The sequence below is a fragment of the Lates calcarifer genome, linkage group LG18 (genome assembly GCF_001640805.2).
Source record: "Lates calcarifer isolate ASB-BC8 linkage group LG18, TLL_Latcal_v3, whole genome shotgun sequence".
Lineage (NCBI taxonomy): Eukaryota > Metazoa > Chordata > Actinopteri > Centropomidae > Lates > Lates calcarifer.
Window position 1 is genome coordinate 4315147 of NC_066850.1, and position 22427 is coordinate 4337573.

At 40.3% G+C, this 22427-nt stretch overlaps 2 protein-coding genes across 3 annotated transcripts; both read left to right on the forward strand.

Moving 5' to 3' along the window:
* Nucleotides 1-330: 330 nt before the first annotated feature.
* On the forward strand, nucleotides 331-7074 carry pyroxd1 (pyridine nucleotide-disulphide oxidoreductase domain 1). Of its 2 annotated transcripts, none has more exons than XM_018700494.2 (13): nucleotides 331-636; nucleotides 768-848; nucleotides 1110-1229; nucleotides 1651-1779; nucleotides 2445-2518; nucleotides 2632-2828; nucleotides 2933-3030; nucleotides 3147-3249; nucleotides 3328-3443; nucleotides 4505-4627; nucleotides 5026-5163; nucleotides 5360-5449; nucleotides 5911-7074. In XM_018700494.2, the coding sequence occupies exons 1-13, from the start codon at nucleotides 559-561 to the stop codon at nucleotides 6067-6069; spliced, it is 1506 nt and encodes a 501-aa protein (XP_018556010.1). In that variant the 5' UTR covers nucleotides 331-558; the 3' UTR covers nucleotides 6070-7074. The 2 variants fall into 2 exon arrangements, with proteins under 2 accessions (XP_018556010.1, XP_018556011.1); XM_018700495.2 differs by having other exon boundaries at nucleotides 3331-3443.
* A 1265-nt stretch (nucleotides 7075-8339) lies between these two features.
* Nucleotides 8340-21963, forward strand: etnk1 (ethanolamine kinase 1). The gene is made up of 8 exons (XM_018700496.2): nucleotides 8340-8640; nucleotides 10024-10283; nucleotides 10720-10860; nucleotides 12505-12647; nucleotides 17004-17087; nucleotides 17177-17337; nucleotides 18741-18814; nucleotides 19032-21963. The coding sequence occupies exons 1-8, from the start codon at nucleotides 8494-8496 to the stop codon at nucleotides 19102-19104; spliced, it is 1083 nt and encodes a 360-aa protein (XP_018556012.1). The 5' UTR covers nucleotides 8340-8493; the 3' UTR covers nucleotides 19105-21963.
* Nucleotides 21964-22427: the final 464 nt, after the last annotated feature.

The window sequence follows — 22427 nt, forward strand, 5'->3', positions numbered from 1 at the left end:
CTATTTGTAAATCATTGTGCTTACTATAACAATCAAAATTGTGCTTGGATATGGCTTTAAAAAAGGACTGGGCTTATTATTTCTCATAGGTTTGCATGAATAGAGTGAGTAGAGATTTGACTAGCACTGCTGATATGTGAAAAGAGAACATTATTATTATTATTATTATAATAACACATCTAATACTTTTGTCTTCTTAACACATTGACACATAAACCTGAGGAGCAGACAGTGAACCTGCAGGGTTTGTGCTGTATTTATAATCTTTAGCCTGACATGACATGTCATCCCTGTGCGGGCGCCGGAAAAACTTTTCCCTACCGCTTGCCGTAGTTATTTGTAAACACGGAAGTTACGTGACTTGACTCCTCAGTCTCATGTGCTGTAGAAAACTTTGGCCGGCTAGCTATCACAGGAATTTCCTATAAGCATTTTGTTCTAAATGTTTATCAGACAGACAAAGAGAGTGTAGGAATGTTTTTGTTGTCGGAAAATGCACGGCGGCTAGTGTTAGCTAGATAGCTTAGCCCGTTAGCTTAGCTTTGTGTGAAAGGAGATATGGCAGATAAAGTGGAGAAAACGTTTAAGTTTGTGATCGTGGGAGGTGGCATCGCGGGTGTGACATGTGTTGAGCAGGTGAAAATGAACTGATAGAGAGGCTCTGTCAGCTCTGGATAAATATATTTATTAACCCAGATATAGAAGCTCCACTACTGTATTGCATTACATGTAGCTACTTAACACCATTTTTTCATCTTTATTGACAGCTGTCATCCCAGATTCCGTCAGCTGAGGTGGCTCTGATCACAGCAGGTCCTCATATTAAAGCAGTAACCAACTACAAACAGGTAGGAATGATGATGGTGATGCTGAAGGTGACACTATGGGTTTGTTTTCCACTGAGTCTCCCACTCCATATGCACTCATGTACCTCAATGATCCACTAAATAATTACAAAAATACCACACAGAAGGGCTCGTTTTGCTTTTAATGAGCATGATATCCGTGTTCATGCTCATTTGACAAACATTAGACTGTCTTATGAAGTTCCTCTGAGTGAGTGGCGGTGACTGAGCCTTTCATCATTTTCCTCTGTCATTACTGGGAAGGTGTCGAAGATGCTGGAGGAGTTTGATGTGGAGGAGCGACCGGCCAGTGTACTGGAGGAGAAATTTCCCAACCTGACTGTCATCCACTCTGCTGTCAAATCACTTCACACACAATCACACGTAAGTAACTTTTTTGCAAAGAAAAGTAAAATTTGATAGACTGTGAAACTGACTGCAAAATCCATACATGCTGTAATTCATAATTAGCTGTTTACTCAGTAGGAATTACAGCATGAAAGTGCAGACACCGATTCCCTGTAAAATATCCCTACAAAGGCTTTATTTATTTTATTTTTCTTTTATTATTATCTGTCTACTGTCGCCACCTTGTGGACATGTGGTTACATCATGTGGTCTAAAATGATGTAATAGCTCTGTGATTTAGACTGAAAATGTGGCAAAAGGTAATTTTGTGACTAAAATCACATTCCCATTTAGTGGGAAAACAGCATTTTTCCAAAGTTAGAGGTGAGGAACAAAAATTAAAGCTTGGTGTTAAAATAAATCACTGTTTCTCATGAATTCTATGCTCTTTTCTCAGTCTGTGGAAACTGCAGATGGTCGGATTTTTGGTTATGAGAAGCTGTGTATCTGCAGCGGAGGCAGACCTAAGCTCCTAACTCAGGAAAACCCTTATGTGCTGGGGATACGTGACACAGACAGTGCACAGGTATGACCCTGTCACTCTGGATGTTTGTGTTGTTATCGACATGGTGGTGCGAAATTCCTGACGACACTGAGCTATTGAGACTTTCTTACAGTAGCAAGAAAGCATTTGCCCAAAGAAAAAGAACATCCCTCTCATTAGAGTTTGTTTTCATAAAGTGCTCTTTTTTTCTTTCTTCAGGCAAACAGTCTCAAATTCAGTAGATGTAGATGCTGCTTTTTTGTGATTGTACCAGACCTTCGCTCAATGTACAAAAAAGGCTGTATGATATTATAGATTTATTTTGATAGACAATGTTTAAAAATGTCAGTGTACATCATCTAAAAAGACAGAATAATCAAAAATGATGGGATATATGCTCCCTGGCCTCTTTATTAGATACACCTGTACAATCTCATGCCATCCAGTACAGCAGCTCTGCCACAGTCTATTTTTATGATGCCTGTAATGTTCAGCTTTTGTTGGCACGGTTACAGAGACATTAATTTAATCACATATTTTAACACTGGGGTCCTGGTTAGTTGCGGTGTTGTACTGGATTGCTAACTTTGCTAGTTTTTAAGATATTGTGCTAATTTACAAACAGTCAAAAAATTAACCCTCTTGTCAGAGGTTTTAAAAAAAGTTCTACACTGATGCTCAGCAGATTTCTTGTGTTTGTGTTTCAGGAGTTTCAAAAGCGGTTATCCAAAGCAAAGAGAATTGTTGTTGTTGGAAATGGTGGAATTGCCTTGGAATTAGTGTGAGTAAACTGTAGCCAAAAGTTACTGAAGAGCACTGTATGAAACCCCTTCATATTACATTATCAACATGCCCAGAGATTATTTACAGCATTAATAAACATGTGCTGTGCAGGTATGAGGTGGAAGGCTGTGAGGTGATCTGGGCTGTGAAGGACAAGGCCATAGGAAACACGTTTTTTGATGCAGGAGCAGCCCAGTTCCTCATCCCGTCACTGGAGGCTGAAAAACCAGAGAGAGCTGCTCCCTGTAAGAGGCCTCGCTACACCACAGAGGAACCAGCAGCTGGAGCGTCGCACACCTTCACTGCAGGTCTTCATCTCTCTCTTCTCTTATGCTGCTGTTTCTGAATCATCCTACTCTCATATTTTAATACAGATGTTATTGAGGTGTGTGATGTGTTTGTTGATTCCCAGATCGAAATATGCAAGGGCGCAGTTCTGGTCCTACAGAGCCTGGTAGTGCCCTCGGTCCAGACTGGCATGAAGGAATAGCTCTCCATGGAGCAGAGCAGGTGAGAGAGTGTGTACACATTTGCTACATCAAGCATGGAGGTCTGTTTGCATGGGAAATACCCCCTGTGAATTAATCTGTATCTGCCCTGACTTCCTGCTCCTGTTGTGTGCTCAGGTGTCTCGCAGAGTTTCAGTGGAATACCAGTGTGAGGTGGAAAAGATCTTCACCTCTGAGGAGCTGCTCAATTCCCAACAGCAAACACTCAGACCTGAGAATGGTGAGAACTAGATTTGCCGCTCGGATTCATCCTACTTTTTTCCCCCCTCCTCCTTCTTATAGTTTTCTTCCCTCACAGTAGGTTCCTGGCCAGTTTATATCCAGCTGACCAATGGCAAGACATTTGGCTGTGATTTTATTGTCAGTGCCACCGGTGTCGTGCCAAATGCTGAGCCATTTCTCTATGGCAACAATGTAAGTAAACTCAACCATATGCAAAATAACTGTTAACTGTAAGTTTGTTAGTGGTTTGCACAAAGTTTGATATTTGTTATACAGTGATATGAAGCATATTCACAGTGTCACTGTAAATAGCCTGTTAAAGGGGCAGTGTGTAGGATTTAGTGGCATCAAGCGGTGAGAACGACAACTGCAGTCAACTGAACACCTGTCCCCTGAACTCTCTGTCTCCAAGCATGTTGGAGAGTCTGCGGTGGCTGTCAGGTGATAAAATGGAGTCAACTTCCCCATTGATTCTCAAGCAAACTAAATATGTTATTTTCTTGATCTATGTGCACTTGTTTTATTTCAGCTCAGTGTGAGTGTGAGATAGTGTGTGTCTATTGCCTTTTGTTGTTACAGCTGCGTTTATCTCTTCTCCTGTTTCACGTGTGTGTAGCCCCTCCACAAACATGACAACTCACTATGTTAAGCAAGAAAAGCTCCCAGAAATGTTATTAAAAGTCTTTTAAATCACAGGTGGACAGAGGTTAATCCTAAATGTCTCAAAGTCAGGCCAAAATATTGTTTTTAAAAAACAAAACAAAAACGCATGCAGTCTGATGGCAGTGGCTCTGCTGCTGATGGCAGGGAAGCTAGCCCGAGTCCTCTGCTGCAAGTTTGTTGATTATTATTATTATACAACCATGCCAACTACCCCATGACAGCACTATGGAATTATATCTAATATTACATCCATGAAGAGGACCTACTTCTTATGTAGACATTAATTGCTCATTCTAAGTGAACGAAAACACAGTGATGATTAGTTTTAGGTGATCACATTTATAAAAACATATCTTTGTATATTATATTCCATTTCTGATAATAGATCCCCATAAATGTTAGTAAAGTAAAACAGACAGAGAAAGTCAGGCAAAAGTCTCAGCAGATTCTGATGCCTCTAGATGTCAGTAAAGGACAGATGAGCTGTCGTCACAAAGATCTTCCTCTGTAACCACCTCACCAGGATTAGCAGAACAGAAAATGTGAATCATCTTTGATAATAATCATTAACTTTAGTTTTATGTGTTAAGTTTGCACTTGCAGATGATGGTGGCTTGCAGGTAGATGACCACATGATGACATCAGAGCCAGATGTCTATGCCGCAGGTGATGTGTGCACTGCATGCTGGGAACACAGCCCACTGTGGCAGCAGGTAAACAAACAGACACTTCTCACATACTGCCCACAGTTCTTCCATTTCTAACAGAAGTATAACAGCTCTACATGAGTAAATTATGAAAAGCAACCAAAATGATTCCATTATCAATAATTAAACACATGCTGTAAACCTTTTACTAAAGTTGAAAGACACACTTGAAAGAAGTTAATGAGTCTGTTTCTGAATTTACACACAGTACTTACAGAATTACTTACTTTACTGTAGGATATCCCAATCAGAAGAAACTAAAAAGTATATTTCATTTATTTCCTTTCTCTAGTGGCAGGTTGGTCAGGGAGTTAGAAGGGAAAAAAGCTTTAAAAAACTGGTATTTTTTTCCTTTATAAATTTGAATTTCATACTGTGTACGTGTGTGTGTGTGTTGTGTGCAGATGCGTTTGTGGACCCAGGCCCGTCAAATGGGCTGGTATGCAGGCCGCTGCATGGTGGCGGACATCCTGTCAGAACCAATAGAACTGGACTTCTGCTTCGAGCTCTTCTCTCACATCACCAAATTCTTCAACTACAAGGTGCGTGGCATTTTAGTGCACGAGAGTCAAGTCATTCCATAATAACAAATATGTTAATCATCTACTATGCAAATTGTACCTCAGGAGCCTTCAAGGTCATTTGGCAGTGATGCAAGGTGTTCTCCTCTCTCTGCCTCTGGGTTTATTATTCACACTGTTCATTTAAACAACTTCCTCTCTGCTGGTCGTTCCACAGGTGGTCCTGCTGGGAAAGTTTAACGGGCAGGGGCTGGGGCCCGATCACGAGCTGCTGGTCCGCTGCACCAAAGGCCAGGAGTATGTCAAGGTGATATTGAGCAGAAGGAGAATGTATGAATGAATGTGGTTATTTGTTATTCCAGTGTATTTTTCCTGGTGGCTCATTAACCAACACTGATTCACTCACATATAAACAAAAGATTCATTTATTCTGCATACAAACTTAGTGAACTGTGACTTCTTTGTGAGCAGTATCAAAATCTCAAGTTGTTGAACATTCTTGTAGTGCCACTGGCATCTGGAAAATATGCCATGTGATACATTTTTGAATTTTTGTCAAGTGTGTGAAAGGAACCACTGTTCGTCTACATATATGCTACTAATGTGTGTGATCTAATTCTGGGTTTGAGCCAGGAAAACAGGAAAGGAAAACATTTGATCAGTAATCTATTGAAACTGTAGAGATAAAGAGATAGCATCTGATGGGGAAACACTTGCTTCTAATTTTAGTTTAGCTTCACACAGACTACTCCTTGGTTTTTGTTGCAGGTGGTTCTCAGTGGAGGCAGGATGGTGGGAGCGGTGCTGATCGGGGAAACAGACCTGGAGGAGACTTTTGAGAACCTGATCCTCAACCAGATGGATCTCACGCCATATGGAGAGGAGTTGCTCAACCCCAATGTTGATATAGAGGACTACTTTGACTAAGCACCAGGGCTATGACTGAGACTTTGGAGAATGTTAAGCATTAAAAACTGTAAAGTCATGCAGGGCGGAGGAAGTCATGCCTGAAGAATGTCTAGAGTGACAGGGGGAGGAGTTCTGCATTCTGTCATGTCATGGGTGTGTCAGGAGAGATGATCTTGGTTCTTATGAATGCTGTTGTAAATTTAAGAATCTATTTTTGCTTCAAATTATTTTCAAAACCCCTTATTCTAAAGTACTTGAGTGATATGTTTAGAAAAGGTGGTTTCACTCAGTGGTAGCATGAATGCAAATCTCTCACATCATAAATTTAAATGACAAGCAGCTCCGGATAAGAGACATTGACAGAGTCGTGGGTGAATGTGAAATACAATAACACTGTTTTGATAGGCAAACACATTTCTTTGCACAGAGGAACTGGATATGTTCAGAGATACTTGCTAGTAAAAAAGGAAAATCCTCTCGTTGCCGTGTTGTCTTAGTGACTCTTTATCAAGTTTCAACCTAAACAGCAACCACGGCCCCTCCTGTGCCTCCATGGGCTTTATAACAATAGACATTATCAAGCTTGCACATTGCTGTCCATTGTTCCAAGGAGATGTTGCTCTCAGGGATGTTGCTATTTTGAAAATCCACTTTTGAAAGGACAAGAAACACTAGAAGTAGAAAGAGTTACCCACACAAAGAGAATTTAAATGACTAAAATAAGCCAATCTCCTATCTCTTCTTGTGGGTTTGTGTTTTTTGGGTCACCTACAGGAACCCGCCCACATCGGCTGGAAAAGGTTGATATGGCAACCTTGTGTTTTTACTTACTGAGTGTTATGCAAAACAAGGAAAAACAATGTGTGTGAAAGGCAGCAATAATTGTGCAATAAGCCTCCTAACAGAGAGGGGTAAATAGGAACATGTTCCAGTTGTTTTGGCTAATTTGTGTGTGGAAACAAGTCACGAGTCCCATGTGGAGACTCGTGACAAATAAGGGTAATAAATATGAATGAAGAAGCACTTCTCTTCCTCAGGAGCTCCTTGTGTGAGAAGGGGTAATGGCTGGCTGACTGAAAGCACCGGGCAGTGCTCCCAGGTGTAAGTGTGTGTACCTGTGTGGGTGGAGAGCATTGTTAATGAGATGACTCAGCACTGGACAGATTGGCATATGTATCAAGATAAAATTCAAATCCTTGTTTGACACAGAGGTTGCAACAATAGAGGGCAGGACAACTGGTACAATGAGATCCCATGCACCATTTTATACAGTATGTTACTAAGCAACGAGTCAGATCAGGGGTGAACCGTGTGCCACATAGGAAACACATTACACAGTTAAACTGTCTTTGAAATACACCACTGTTGTCACTGTTTATATACAGTATTTAGAAGGGTATTCCTATGATACTGGGGGTTCTAGGGGTGTGGTTCTCCCAGGTGGATGGCTATAAATAAAAAGGCAGTTTTTTCAAGATGTGGTACATGTTATAGAAACTAAGGGTTGGGAGTCAAATAGGATGAGCCCGAAAAACCAGTCTGATTTCTGTCCTAAAGAATGACCTGCTCTTCTACCATTCAGTCCACATTAATAAAACAAAATAAAAGCTCAGGCTCATGTTAAGATGACTACAGGCCTTTAGGTAGATAGATAGCTAGATAGATAGATAGATAGATAGATAGATAGATATTTCCAGTATGTTGCCAATGAATACACAATACAGGTATAAGAGGAGAGGGCGGATCTTAAACACAGTCAGTTATTATGACACCGATTCAACCGCTAAAATCAGTAACTTTTTGGTTTTTTCCTTTACAGCTAACATCTCACGCATTTGTGACAAGAGAGGCGGATTAACCTAAATTAAAATGGATTTACTCTGTCTGCTGTGCCACTGGCCCCTCACTACATTGACCTTTTAAACACTCAGGTTTGACACAAAGCTCATTTCATTCAAGTAGATTACGGACGTGACGCAAGCGGCGTAGTGAGCTATGTCTGAAATGAGTGCGCGCTTGTTTGTATACACCATGGACCACCGATTTGAATTGCCACTGAGAAGTTTGAGTTGCGTCCTCTACTTGTACTCATATTTCTTATGACTTTATATATCTGTTTGTTGTTAGTCTAAAGCACTAAATTAACGTTATTTTTTTTTTAGAAATTCTGTAACGTATCAAGACATTTTTAATGGTTACACTCCACCGGTGGCGTGTGCTGATGATGTAAACGCGCCTCTAGTGAGTCATTCGACTACCAGCATGCACCGGGTGATTTTTTTTTCAGGTGGGTGGGATTTTTTAGAGAGGCGTTGCCGCATAGGGAGTACTTCACGATTGTACTACTTGCACATTTTCATACATTGCGCATTTTACTGCCCGCGTACGCCACCGCTGTTGTCAGAGTATACGATATATTCCCGAGAAATAAAGATTTAAGCCATGGCCAACTACATACACGTACCCGACGAGGCTCCCGCTGTGCCCAAAATAGATGTGACAGTTGACGAGAGCGACTACAGACCCGGTGCACTGAAACTGATCAAGGAGCTGAGACCCAACTGGAAGCCGTCCGAGGTCAAAATGAAGGTGCTGTTCATAATAATTAAAAAAAAAATACTTACTATACTTTACTGTTTCTCTGTATGGTATGACATGATTAAGTTTACTCGTTTTTCAGTTGAAGTTGCTAAGCTAGCAAGGTGCTTCCCTGTTAAAACTCAAGTTAGCTTACATTGACGTGAGTTGATTCTAGAAGCTAAACTAGCAAACATAATGACAGCTTATAACGGCTGAAACTCCACGTTAATGTCGCTATAAAATCGCCTTAAACAGACAATTTCCTCGCTATATTACAGTTCCGGACATACTGCGGCAAATTTCCCTTCATCGCCGTTAGGGTTAATGTTTTGCCTTTGCAAATAGCATCTGCGTCAGCTTAGGTCATGATCGGACTGCGGGAGTCTCCTCCGCCGCTTTTGGCGCAGCCTGTAAAAAGTCAGTCAAGCTTGTTACCTCAACGACGTTATACCTTACTTAAACATATTATGTAATCCTAGAGAATGCTATGTCTGGCACCAGCTGTTTGAGAGGTAATGACTGATCCAAGCTTGCCTGGAGATGGGTGTACAGATAGAGGAGTGTGGTAGTCTTAAATTATCATCATGCAGCGCTGCTGTGACTGAGTTTCAGGAATTTTATTAGATTGGTAGGGAGGTGTTAGGTATAGGTAGGAATCTCTTGTCTATTCTTGTGAACCTATGGGAGAAATGGATGACAAATAGAGCATGACTATTTGCATTTATTCTTTACATTAGTGTCAAACAGGTTTAGTTTGACAATCAAGCAAACAGAACACAACAGGGAGCATTATTTCTTAACATCCTAAAGCGCCACCTTACAGCCTGGTCAGACACCCTGAAAGTGAATTAGTCTCAGACAGTCTGGGGGTGTGGTTCTGCTTTGTAAACACACTAGCAGAGATCACATGCTCCGCCACCATTGCCTGTACTCATCAATGAGAGCAAATTGGGAACTCAGCAAATGCCAGCCATTGCTTCCTCCATGCAAAATAAAATTCCCTGCAATCCTGTCATTCTCAGTCAATCCCTTCTAGAGTGAACAATTAGGGCTAGTATGTCAGCACCCCATCCTGTCCCACTCTGCAAAAAATGTTCCCAGCTTGACAACAGAGACAGCTTAACATAAATCACCACAGACATGCCCTATTTTTTTATGGTGACATGAATTCCTCCTCTAACTTCTGTTGCCTGCCAGATCTTGACTCCTCTCAGAACTTATGTAATGCTCAAAAAAATGTAGGTGTTCAGGCTTGAATAGCATAATGTGGAGAATGGTCCTGCTGTCGTTTACCTGTAGGCGTCTAGCAAGATTCTTGGAGCACAGGACAAATTATGACTTTTCATTGTTTCACCTGTTCTCACTCTCTTCCTCTTTTTCTTGTGTCTTCAGTTTTTCACAGATGGAATAACCAATAAGCTGCTGGGCTGCTATGTGGGTACAGCCATGCAGGATGTGGTTTTGGTCCGTATTTACGGCAACAAAACAGAGCTGTTGGTGGACCGGGGAAATGAGGTGAAAAGTTTCAGAGTACTACACGCTCACCGCTGTGCACCGCGCCTCTACTGTACCTTCAACAATGGCCTGTGTTATGAATTTCTCCAAGGAACTGCCCTGGAGCCTGAACACATTCGCAGCCAACCTGTTTTCAGGTAAAAATGCTTTGATAAAGAGCCTTGAGGGTTGTATTCAAGAAAACATCTGACTTGAGAGTTACTTTACAGATTTTACCAAAATGTAGGCTGTGTGAGGAGAATATTATTTACATTGCGACATAGTGAATATTATGAAGTCTAAGGTTTTACCCAGGAGTATAAAACTAATTATTAAGTCTTAAACTTAAAATTAACTTTTTTTATAGTTTCACCAAAATACTAATTTACCAAATCAAACAATTATTTATTTTTTTTTCTCAAAAGTAAATCTTAACTGTAAATGTAATCCATTTATCTAAGACTGGCCAAAATTCTGAAGTTAAATTAAAACATTTAATTAGACTTGAGGTGATAGTGTTTTTTAAAGATTTGTTTCCATAACCTGAGTCTAACTCTGTTCCCCCATTCATTTCCTTTCTCTTCTACCTTGCAGGCTCATCGCCAGACAGCTGGCCAAGTACCACGCCATCCATGCCCACAATGGCTGGGTGCCCCAGTCTGACCTGTGGCTGAAGATGGGCAAGTACTTTGCTCTCATCCCCAAGTACTTCAAGGACCCTGAGTGGAATGCCAGGTGAGACCCAGCTCTCATAAAAGACAATGGAAATTTTCCTCCAGTCACCTTTTCAGTGTGACTCAGCTGCAGGTTATCTGCATGACATAATAACACATAGACTTGAATTTATAACTAAAGACTGAAAGCAGCAAAAATAACTCCCAAAACCAAAGTGTAGTGATTTAAATATGAATTAGGAGTATAATTAATGAATAAGACTGATATTGGTACCGCGTCAAAAAAGTACACCTAAATTAATGGATTTGACAAACTTGCATCATTATTATGTCATTTTTTTTCAGACCTTTTACAATATATTTATATAAGAAGGCTGATTAGTGAAATAACAGAGCTATAAATACATTTGGAAACATATAGCCTTCCTTCTTGTGTGCTTTTTTACTCTGTTATCTCCACGTAGAACTATGACCCCCCAGCCTCTTATCAGTGAATCACAAATGATGCCAACAACCATGAGGTGAAATGGCACAACACAAGGGTATTCATCATCAGTTCTGCATGGCTCACATGACTGGGGAAGTACGTGGAATTCCTGTCATAATCTCAGCAGGTGTGACAGCCATGGCATAACTGAGTGTGTAACAATTTCACTGTTTCACAACTGTGAAACATAAAAGAGCAGCAGCCTGAAAATAACAATATAATTAAAAAGGCTTGTCACACATTCTTTTTTATACTCAGCACTGCAAGGAAGGCGTCATAAATATTACATTTAGTGAGCTCCTAAAGTGTTCTGTTAATCTCATATAAGATAAAATCATTATTACATTACTTCGCTATTAAATCCCCATTTAAATATGTAGGTTATGTAAGTTTCAGATTGCGTCAGCGCTGACACAGAAGAACACAGGTGTGCTACATCACAGGCAAATTGAGTTACAATTATCATGGTTCACTCACATGCTCTGGCTGCTTTGGCACCATTAATTCTTCATTGTTTGAAAACAGCAACGAACTACCATCACTTTTAGCACACAAAATGAATCCAAAACAAACATTGACTTTTACAGGCTGTTTTATTTCCATGGAGGCCACCCAAATATTAACATTATGAGAGGACTGCTGATAAAGACTCAGGAAAGACTGCGACACCCGCAGTATCTTGGGGTTGTTGTGTGTTGAAGTCAAAAACAAATAGGTGGAGTGCTTGTGGCCGCAGGGCCTGAATCTCGCTCCTTGTGTTGCACAATGTTTGTTCACCTTCGTTGCATTGCCTCCTTAACAGGTCCTAATGATGAAGTAATGAATGTTAACTGTGCATGAATTAATTATATAATAAGTCTGGTACAAGAAAATGTTAGCATAGCATATTTGGCACATAAACTAATGAACTAAACTAAACTGTGCAGCCGGAAAAAGGCACTGTGCTTATTTGTGTAGGTGTTAAGTCATGTCTGTCCATTTTAACTGCTGTCTGTAATTAGGAGTATTCACATAAGGTGTGTGAGACACATCTGTTATGCTAACCATTGTTGCAGTATTGCAGCTAAGTAAATTAAATTTTACACCAAGAGTAACCTTTATTTCTAATTCTACTCTCGGGTTCCCCATACTGATTTTCACCTCCATCTGTCTTTCCATTTATACTCCCACCTCCTCTCAATGTCCTCACTCTCTTTGACTCTCTGCCTTCCCCTCCAGGTTGAGCATAGAGGTACCCAGCCCACGATGCCTCAGAGAAGAGCTGGTGTGGCTCCAGCAGAGCTTGTCGGTGCTGGGCTCCCCCGTCGTTCTCTGCCACAACGACCTGCTCTGCAAAAACATCATCTACAACCGGGATGAAGGTAAAAATATAATATAAACTGCAAAAGTGTAGATGTACGCATTACTGTGTGGTTGAATTGTGTTGTTACCTGCACCTTCTCAACCCTAGTCATATGCTTCACTCATTGTCAGTGCATTGGGCTGCAGGTGTAGAACTAGAACGGTCAGACAAGACAACTGTTTATGTTCCACCAATACATTTAGCAAAAATCTACTTTTTTGTGAATGCATCTGTCACAGATTTCAGTTGTACCATTTAAAAGCCTTTTCTAATTTGGATTTCATGTCTGATCTGTCGTTCTAATTCTCTGCTGAAAACTTAGAGGGAAAGCCACTATTGTCAGCCTGAACAAACAAAACCATTACATCATACCAAGTTTTATTTACAGCACATGTGTTTGGTGCTTTTGCAATGTTGCTGTTTTTTGATGGTATGGATGTCAAGCAACATATACTCGGGCAAACTGATAAGTAAGTGACTTACGAGGGGGTGGGGGGTATATATTCGGGAGGCAGGGTGGTGGTGTTAAAGGGAGGGTTTCAGAGCTGTCAGCTCTCTCGTCGGCTTGCGACGAGGGGTGGGGCCCTTCTCACAGCTCCTTGTCTCTAGCCTTTCTCCCCTAGGAATGACAGCTGAGGCTGGAGAGAGGCAATGGAGAGAGACAAACCTCACGCACAGTCGGCTCTGAGGGCCCTCGCGTAGTCTGCCCAGTGCTCAGGCTAATCGGGATGAGTTCATGGCAGCAGTAGGAGCCACATACCTGCTTATCACCCTCCAATGCTACTTAGCCACCAGTTCCCTCTGACCTCTTATTGCTAGGCTACTTACAATACCGATTATTATACTGTTTTATAATTTTCACTTGCTTTAAGTCACTCTGAGCACCAGCTACATGCCTGAAATATATAAAGCTACTTTCTGTCACGGCTCCTTATTCCGCAATTTCCATTTCAAAGCATCAATATTGATCACTCAGCAGACCTTATAAGTGAATGGATATGTCTGATGATATTCTGTATTTTATCTAATTGTCAACACATCCATGTAAAGATCAAAATCAACAATGAATTTATCCAACAAACATTTTTTGCTGTGAGGAACTATTACAAACACCAGTCAGCCACACAGTTTCAGTGGGTGACATTTTGAGTTAGTATCACATAAAACTGTCCTGCTCTTAATATGTTAAATTTCATTAAAAACATACTCAATGCTCATTCACGTGTTCTGGTCTGCAGCTGAAAATATCCGCTAACTACAACTACAGTATCCAGCTTTTGTAGGAAATTAATGAGACCTTTAAAATTTAAAGAAAACATTTGTGACTACCCCATTTTTTAAGGGACATTTGTTCTCAGAAAGAATGAATTGGCTCAGGGCTGGGACACAGTCTGAGGAAGTTGGAAAGTACTGAGAGATGGGTTGTTGGTTTTGGTCTTTTCATGGGATTTTTTGACATTTACAAGACTATAGAATATCGTCAGCTTTATCCTGTAAAGGTGAAACATGCTTCTGCAAAAATGCAGGGAAATAACTTAGCCTAAGCACACAAACCAGGAATGTCTGGGTAGCAGTAATGTATGGAGGAATTGATGTACACACCTCACTTGAATTTGTGATTCGGGTTATCAAACAAGAGCTGACAGTTCCAGCAAGGAGAGATATCCATCATTGGTGATACTGAGACAACACACTCCTGTAAATTCCTGCACATCCACTTCTGAGAAATGCAGCATTGTCCTGAGAGCACATGTTACTGTAATACTCAGTTAATGTATACAGTAGATCTCTTGTACAGACGTTTAAAAGTCTGTTTCTGAAATTCATGCATGTTTGCAGACTTGCAGAATCATGTTTCATGCTTTGAAAATGTAAGATGAAAGGTTATCAGTGCTTCTGTTTGGAAATATTATTGATTAAAAGCCAGAATAGAAAGGAATTCCCCTTATCTCTGTACTACTGGTGTAATCACACAGTAATCTTAACACTGAAAACACAGCTGAACCATGCCCACAAATGAAAACCACAATGGAATGGATACAACAGTAGAGTCCAGGCATTTCAGCTCCACGCCTCAGTTACTACATTTCTGACGGTGCCCACTCAGGCTGTCTGAACTGTCATCGTAGTAATCCCTGTCTTACACCTGTGCTTGACATCTTCTTGTTGAATTGAAAAACAGAGTAGGCATGAAAAGAAACTTAACAGCTACCACGCTGCTTCCTGTCACCTCTTCTCAGCTGTAGTTGCTGAGTTGAAACCGCTTGCCTGCCAGACAGCGACAGCCGAGAGGCCACCACTTCCTGTATTGATAAAACCATAAACAGAAGTGGTGGAAGCTCAAATATCTTCATTGCTCTTTTCCCATGATTCTGTCAGCTTTTCTTCTCTATCTTCATCTCTCAGCCTCCTTTACATGCTTAGTCTCCCTGCCCCTCTCACTTTACTCAGATGTTTGAAAAATAAAAAATCTGCACACACTTTACTTGGTCCCAAGGGTCACAAAATCTGCAGTTCAGCAGCCAACAGGAAGCCTCTCAAAGATGCTGTCATTTGCAGAAGCAGCAGAGGTGTCACGCTATTGGGTTCACAGCAGGCCAATGGGAAGGGAGCATTGGAGGGGAGTGTAGTGAGAAGGGGAAGTGAGGTTGCATGCGTGAGGGTTGGAGGGGAGGGGGTAAAAAAAAAAGGATTGGGAGTTTGGCTGCAGGGCCTGATGTTTCGACACTGTGCGTGAGAGTAAGAATGGATAAAAGACAAATGTGTCAGTGAGAGAGTGAGCATGTGTGAAAGATGTGTTTGCCCCAACCTTTTCATCTGCTGCACAGGGGGGCTATAGCCACTGCCCGGAGGTGTTCAGTTGTGTCCCGCTAGGACCTACACGCCGGCTGGTAACCCACCTCAAAGTGTCTTTCTTGTAGTCCAGCAACACCTCAAAAAATTATGTTCCACATGTTAGGGCAAAGACATAAGCTAAGGCCAAAACAAACAAAAACAGTTAAGAGCAGAGAGATTTAATTAAATGTATTGTTCTTCAAAATTCCACTTTTTTTTTATCTAACTGTAACAAACGGGCTTGTAAAATTAAGAGTTTGTATTTTGAGGTCAGCACTTCATCACTTCATGACTGAATGCTTCCCTTCTGTATTCATTATTAACACAGTCACCTCATGTTTTCATTGACCTACAAATGCAATCAGACAGCAACACACTCTCCGACCTTCCCTCTCTGATATTGGATTTAAAGTTACAGGGAGATGATCGGCTTTAAAGGGGCGACTTTGCCGATTTTTCAGCCAGCCAGTGTTTACCTTCCCTCCATGTACATGAGTGAGGAGCTCTGGGTGCCGGCAACATGGAGGAAAAGTAAACATTGTTCATTTATTATGTTGTAATGATAAAAAGCTGGTTGAAAATCAGCAAAGTTGGCCTCTAATCTTCTGTTATTTTCACCTATATTTCACGGGCACTTAGAGACCATTTTAGAGAGTCTATTTAACAAACCTTATCAAAGAGCTATAATTGCAGTTGGCTCTGCTAGCATCGGGTACATTGTTTGCTGTGAGTCAACAAAGTTCTGAGATATTTTTTTTATTAAAGAGTGTGTTGCTGTACATTTGTTTTGGCAGCTCAGTGAACTTGAGCGTCTTTGTATTTTACTATTTTCCCTCCTTTGTCCCTCTGCTTTCTTCGAAATGTTTTTTTCATTTTATTCTGTGCATGTATCCAAAACAAACATTCTTTGAAGAGGCAGCTGGACTCCTCCTCCTCCCCGAGACGGTTGTATGTGTTCCATGTCTTGCGTCAAACTTTGCACATTTTCAGTTCTGCTAATGCGTCCCGGCTGCCTGTTCTGTGGTTTCTTGGAAAAAGGGGCTGATAACTCACCTAGTGGTACATCTGATAACTTAGATACTCTTGCAGACTGACTGCTGAAACTTCATGAGGATGTGCTAGCTAGTCTTTTTGATTGCTTCCCCTAAGTATACCTAATTTAAACTAGCAAAGTCAACATAAAGGAAGAGCAATAGATTTTATTCTCAGTTTATGTGTTGACTCTGATTTCCCCAAATCTTAACAGCATGGTTGTTTTTCTAGGAAATGTTTGTCAGCAGCTATTTTTAGAAGGCTACCTCTCCAGTCTAAATTCGTCTCTCTTTAATTCCTCGTATTTCATTTCTTCTGTGCTCAAGTCTTTCTTTACAGTCCTTGTCCCTCAAAATGCAAACTCTTACTCCAGTCCAGTCAGACAGGGAGAAAGTTACAGTATGAAATGAAAAGCCTTGACATTCTGAGTTATCAAAGGGAAAACACAACATAATCATTTTATCTGCTTCCTGTGTCTCTGTCTAAACAACACTGCTTCTCTTTCCAGGCAATGTAAAGTTCATTGACTACGAATATGCTGGGTACAATTACCAAGCCTACGACATTGGGAACCATTTCAATGAGTTTGCCGGTGAGTGCCCTTCCTGGTATTACATAAAAAGATGTGTGTTTGAAATGTTCACTGAAATATGTTTTAACTTGTGCGTTTATTTGTTCCAGGCCTGAACGAGGTGGATTACAGTCATTATCCAGGGCGGGCCTTTCAGCTGCAGTGGCTCCGCTCCTACTTGGAGGCCTATAAGGAGCACAAAGGCCAGGGCAGTGACGTGACTGATAGAGAGGTGGAGATTCTTTATGTCCAAGTCAACCGATTTGCCCTGGTAAGCATTTGTATGGTCTAGTCTTGTCTAGACATGAACGTATGCAACAGCTGTGAGAGTTAGCATGTCTAGCAATGGTGAAATAAACACTATAGGCTTGCTACTGTGGCAGGTAACAATTAACTAGCTAACATCAGCCAGTTTCCCTGCTAACGTTACTTGACTAAACACCGTTACGCAGAGAAGTACTAATTTCTGCAAAATTAGTTACATTTGGCTGATATCATGTCCTGTTATCACTGCTATAGTTTTCCACATAATGTACATGTGTTCAAAATCACAACACTTTTACAACCTCAACAGACTGATGGCTCTCTGATGTTTTTCTGACTGTGTTGCACAGAGAGAGAGGGAGAGAAGAGAGAGCGCTTGTGTTGCATCAACATTGAAATAACAGAATCTGCATTATAGCATTGTTTGAGATTATTCTCAGGAGTAGTAGTAGACGTTTTTTACATAATGTAATACATAGTTTGACTTTATGGTTAATCCAGTACTATCATATATTACCAAAGTACGCATAATTTTACTGCAGAGTTAACTGTCATTACAGATTTAATTTAAATTAAGGTCAGTCTCTATGTTTATTCTATTTTAGGGCAGCAGTAGCATTAGCAGCAAAGGGGCATTCACATCAAATGCTGCAGATGAGTCCACAATTCAGGAAACATTTGTGAAACAATTATATTCTGTGTTGTTTAAAAATAAAATAGATCATGTTTAATGGGAAAAAAGTTGTTTTTCTTAGCAGGCATTTTAAAAATAACAAATTTTAGAGCTGTAATTGCAATACTGTGATGCTGCAAAACCTTGATATTTTTACTTAAGGTTATCATACCGTCCATACTGGCCCATGCCTAGTCTTGACATATGTTATATGGTCAAGGACAAGTATTGCTAACATTACAGCCCTAAAAACTCTCGTAGATTAAGTTCCTTGGGGGCTTGTTGTGAGTTGATTTTCCATCCCTGCTTCCACAGGTGTTGGGCCAGCAAACACAGATTATAGCGTGATGTGGGTTAAACATAGTGCAGAGTGATGTGGGCTATAACCTGCTCTACCTGCTCTCAGTAAGAGAGGATATTTATGATGTACTCAGTGTGGCCAGCATACAGGAGGCACTCTTGTAGTTGTCGTTGTAACCCTTGTGAGACTCAGCGCTCTCTCCTGAGATGCATTCTGCCTTGTTTACTGTCAAGTGGAAAAGAGGGCAGTGTGGAGGATGGGCAAGAGAAGCAATTGTGTTTCTGTGTCAGCTGTGTAGCCATAGGGCTACTGCTGGCTTTGTACATGCTCAAGTGAGCTGTGTTGGGTAATTAGAAACGACATTTACCTTTAGACAGCAGGTACATGCTAATCCATTGTGTCTCCCTGTTGTCCACTCTCTCCCCTCTGTGTCCAGGCGTCTCATTTCTTCTGGGGTCTCTGGGCTCTGATTCAGGCCAAGTTCTCCACCATCGACTTTGACTTCTTGGGGTATGTTGTCATCTTGAAATAATACCAGCAAGCATTCTTTATCATGCGCTGTTTTATGTCTGCTGCTATTCTGATTTCAGTCATTTAATCATATGTTTATGAACATAATGTTAAGCATCCAGATCTAAGCAGTCTGATATTTTTGCACTGGTATCCATCTAGCTAACATGACACATACATTTTTATGTTATTGCTGACACTTCTGTCTGTCTGCCAGATATGCAGTCCTGCGCTTCAACCAATACTTCAAAATGAAACCAGAGGTGGCTGCACTGAACTTACCAGAATAATCGCTGCCAACCCCTCATTTTCTCCTTCTTCTCCTGCTCTTCCTCCCCTCCAACCTGCTCTCTGCGCCTCATACTCCAACAGCCTAGTGCCCTCTAGGGGTGTGGGGAAGAGCCAGACTGAGAGTCTGTCCTGTTCAGTGCCTACGGGTCCCCCCTCCACTGTCCTTATCTCTAGAGACTGAATGGACCACAATCTTATCCATCATCTACAGTCACACCTTCAGTTAACCAGGAGGTATCCCAAATTTATAGTATGGGTGTGTGTGAAGGACTGACTTGAGGCCTGCTATAATGTGAAGCTCACATGGCAAGATTTATTGTGATTATCCAATATTCTAATATCAATCAGGATATTAACATGATATCAGCATATCTATTTGTAAGCGGCTCTTTTCATTGCTCAAAATTCAATTACATAGCAACCACCTTGATGACTGACAGGTGGCCCAAACACTAATCCAATTGCCTGGATTCACCTTCCTCATATGCACATTCATGGGGAAAACCCTTGAAAGCCAGCCAAATTTATAACGACATGATGGCAATAAAGCCTGCTTTGTTTGCTAAGGAACCAAGATGAAAAGGAGAAACAAATGCTGAGATGGAAAGGCCAGTGCGATCCGTTAATCCCATGTGATAAAAAAACGCGTGGCCTACCCTGTGACTCTTGTTTTCACCCTTATTTGCCCCAGCATATTGTGCATGGGTGGTGCGCCAAAATAGCCATGTAGTCATTGTTGCTGTGTAGTTTTTTGGTGAGGGTTTGTGTTTTGGCTTTTCTAACTTAAAGGTAGAAACATGAAGTTGTTGGAGAGCATCTTGTGTTTACATCTAACCTCTCCTTTTAGTTAAACAGTTGTACATCACCGAGCAGCCGTTTGACTCGAGGGAGTTTCACTGTAATTTAGGTTTCAGGTTTGTTTTGACACTTGGTTTTTGTCTAAATCTTAACTGGAGACAAAAAATGCATCTCACTGTAATTTTGAACATTCCATGTTCATAATACTAAGACAAGAAATTTGGTTGTAGGTAACACAATGAGTCAGCAGTGTTAGGGACTTTTTTCACTGTGACACCGACTGTAAGCCATGCTGCACTAGACAAGACCAAACCATATTATTGTCTGCTCCATTTCAGGGAAAGTTTGGGAATCATCTTTAATATTACAAAACACTGTTGTTCAGTCCTGACGAACTAAGGAACTGACCATATTATGTACTTGTAGACCAGTCTTCGTTCACAAATATGTTATTAAGATAAGTGATATGGCCTTGCTTGACTGTTAGATGTCTGAGTCTCTGTTGGCATTCATCATTTCAAGCGCCAAATGTTGAAATGAAGGTTTGTAGAAAAGTGTGGAGTTTTGGCAGAGAAGAAAGTGTAGTTGGTTATCTCAGAGAGGTTAAGTTGATCTGTGTTCATTTAAAGTCAGCTGTCAGGGGGACCTAAGGAACAAGAGCACCATCTATTGGAGAGAATAAGAATGGCTGCTGCCAGCTACTGTCCTTTATATTCACCTTTGACCTTTATGTTAAATGATAATGTTTTAAAGGAGGCTCTTTACCAACTAAAACAAGTTCATCTCTTGGTTACTTTAACAAGCCTACACCAAAGTGCTGACATCTGTTTTTTGCTTGTACATAATGCACACTGTTTCATTTTCTATGTAGCACAAAGACGATTAGAATGACAATTATATAGACTTATTAAAAACAACATTTTTTTACTTATTCAAATGGGAATGTTAAGGCTGAGGTCTTTGAGAGTGTGTAGACGTTTGCTGGTACAGTAACACATGACACCTGGGTAAATATTGTATATTCAAAAAAGCAGCTTAAAAGTGAGAAGTTTCAGCAAAACCTCACATGTATAATGTGGTGATACAAGTTTTCTTGTTTACTCAAAAGTATATTTGCTAGTTACATATTTACCTAGGTGACCTCTGCTGTAACAAGTTTGTGAAGCTCCGTAACTGACAAGGCAGGATTGTCCATTCATGTATACACTCCCACACAGTACTAGATAAGAAGACATTGATATGTTAGTCTGCCTGTGTGCCTGTGAAAGCTCTTATTTTGTATTTACAATTTTGAAGTTTGAAGGGTAGCCCTGTTACTTCTCTTCTGTCTTTAATTTAGTGTTGTCTGTTTTTAATGCTGGTGAATTAAGATGGACGATTTAAGAAGTAGTTTAAGTCAAACCTTATATGAATTTCAAATGTGTATGTGTCGGCTTTTAATATGAAAATTTTCCATAAAAGCATTTGATGGTAAGTGGTTTTGATGAAGTTACTGGTTTAAGTTGTGTTGGAGGAACATGTTATGGTTCTGGGGAAGACTGTTTTCTGTTTGGAGTCTGTTTAATACACTGTCGCACCACGTTTACACATAACATGCACAAATTAATGTAGTTGGTCAAATTCGACTGCCATATAATCAGAATATTAACAAATTCAAAAATTACACTGCTGAAATATTTCCTATAGGCTTTAATTTCCCCATACATCGGAAATAAATGAATGCATTTCACGGTGTATCAGAGGTAATCTCGGTTCTGATTATAACATGAACGAGCACTACATTTCTGACGTGTGTGTTTGTATTTAACATTGTAAAAAAATATGTATCTTTAAATCTCCCTGGCCACTGTAGCATATGTTTATATGTACAGTAAACAAATGTAATAATATCTTTGCTTGTTCTCAAATGTGAATGAATGTACATAGAGGGAGTCCTTTTATTTTTTTGTTTTCTAAACGTTGCATTAAAGTGAATAGTTGCCTGGGGTAAAGGTGAAATTTAAAAATGACATTTCCGTTACTGTAAACATGCTTTGAAAAATAAATTCTATTTACCCTTATCTGTGTCTTCTCTCATCTTGTGGATGGACAAATTTCATTCTAGCAATAAATAGAATTAGTGAAACAACTGTATGGTTACTTACCAAAGTAGCTAGAAATTTAATTTTATTTAAAAGATTAAAAAAATATATTTAGCAGAAAACAGACACCTCTTACTTGGTTGCTGTGGCTCCCCAGGTTTCACTACGTTTAACTGAGTTTTTTTTTTTTTTTTAAAGAAAGAAAAGAAAGAAAGAACTTTCCTAATGCACTGATTAACTGTGAATTAACATGTCTCTGGAATTGTGACACAAATACATGGCCTCACAATAAACAACTACAGCTATTAACTACATAATTTAAAGGAAACACCCCGGAGAATTAGCTCGTTTTCCAGTGTTAACGATATTGTATCAGCTAAGCTAACACGTTTTGCAAGCAACAATTGAGTGGTGCAGGAAGTGGTGGTACAGTCCGAAAACCT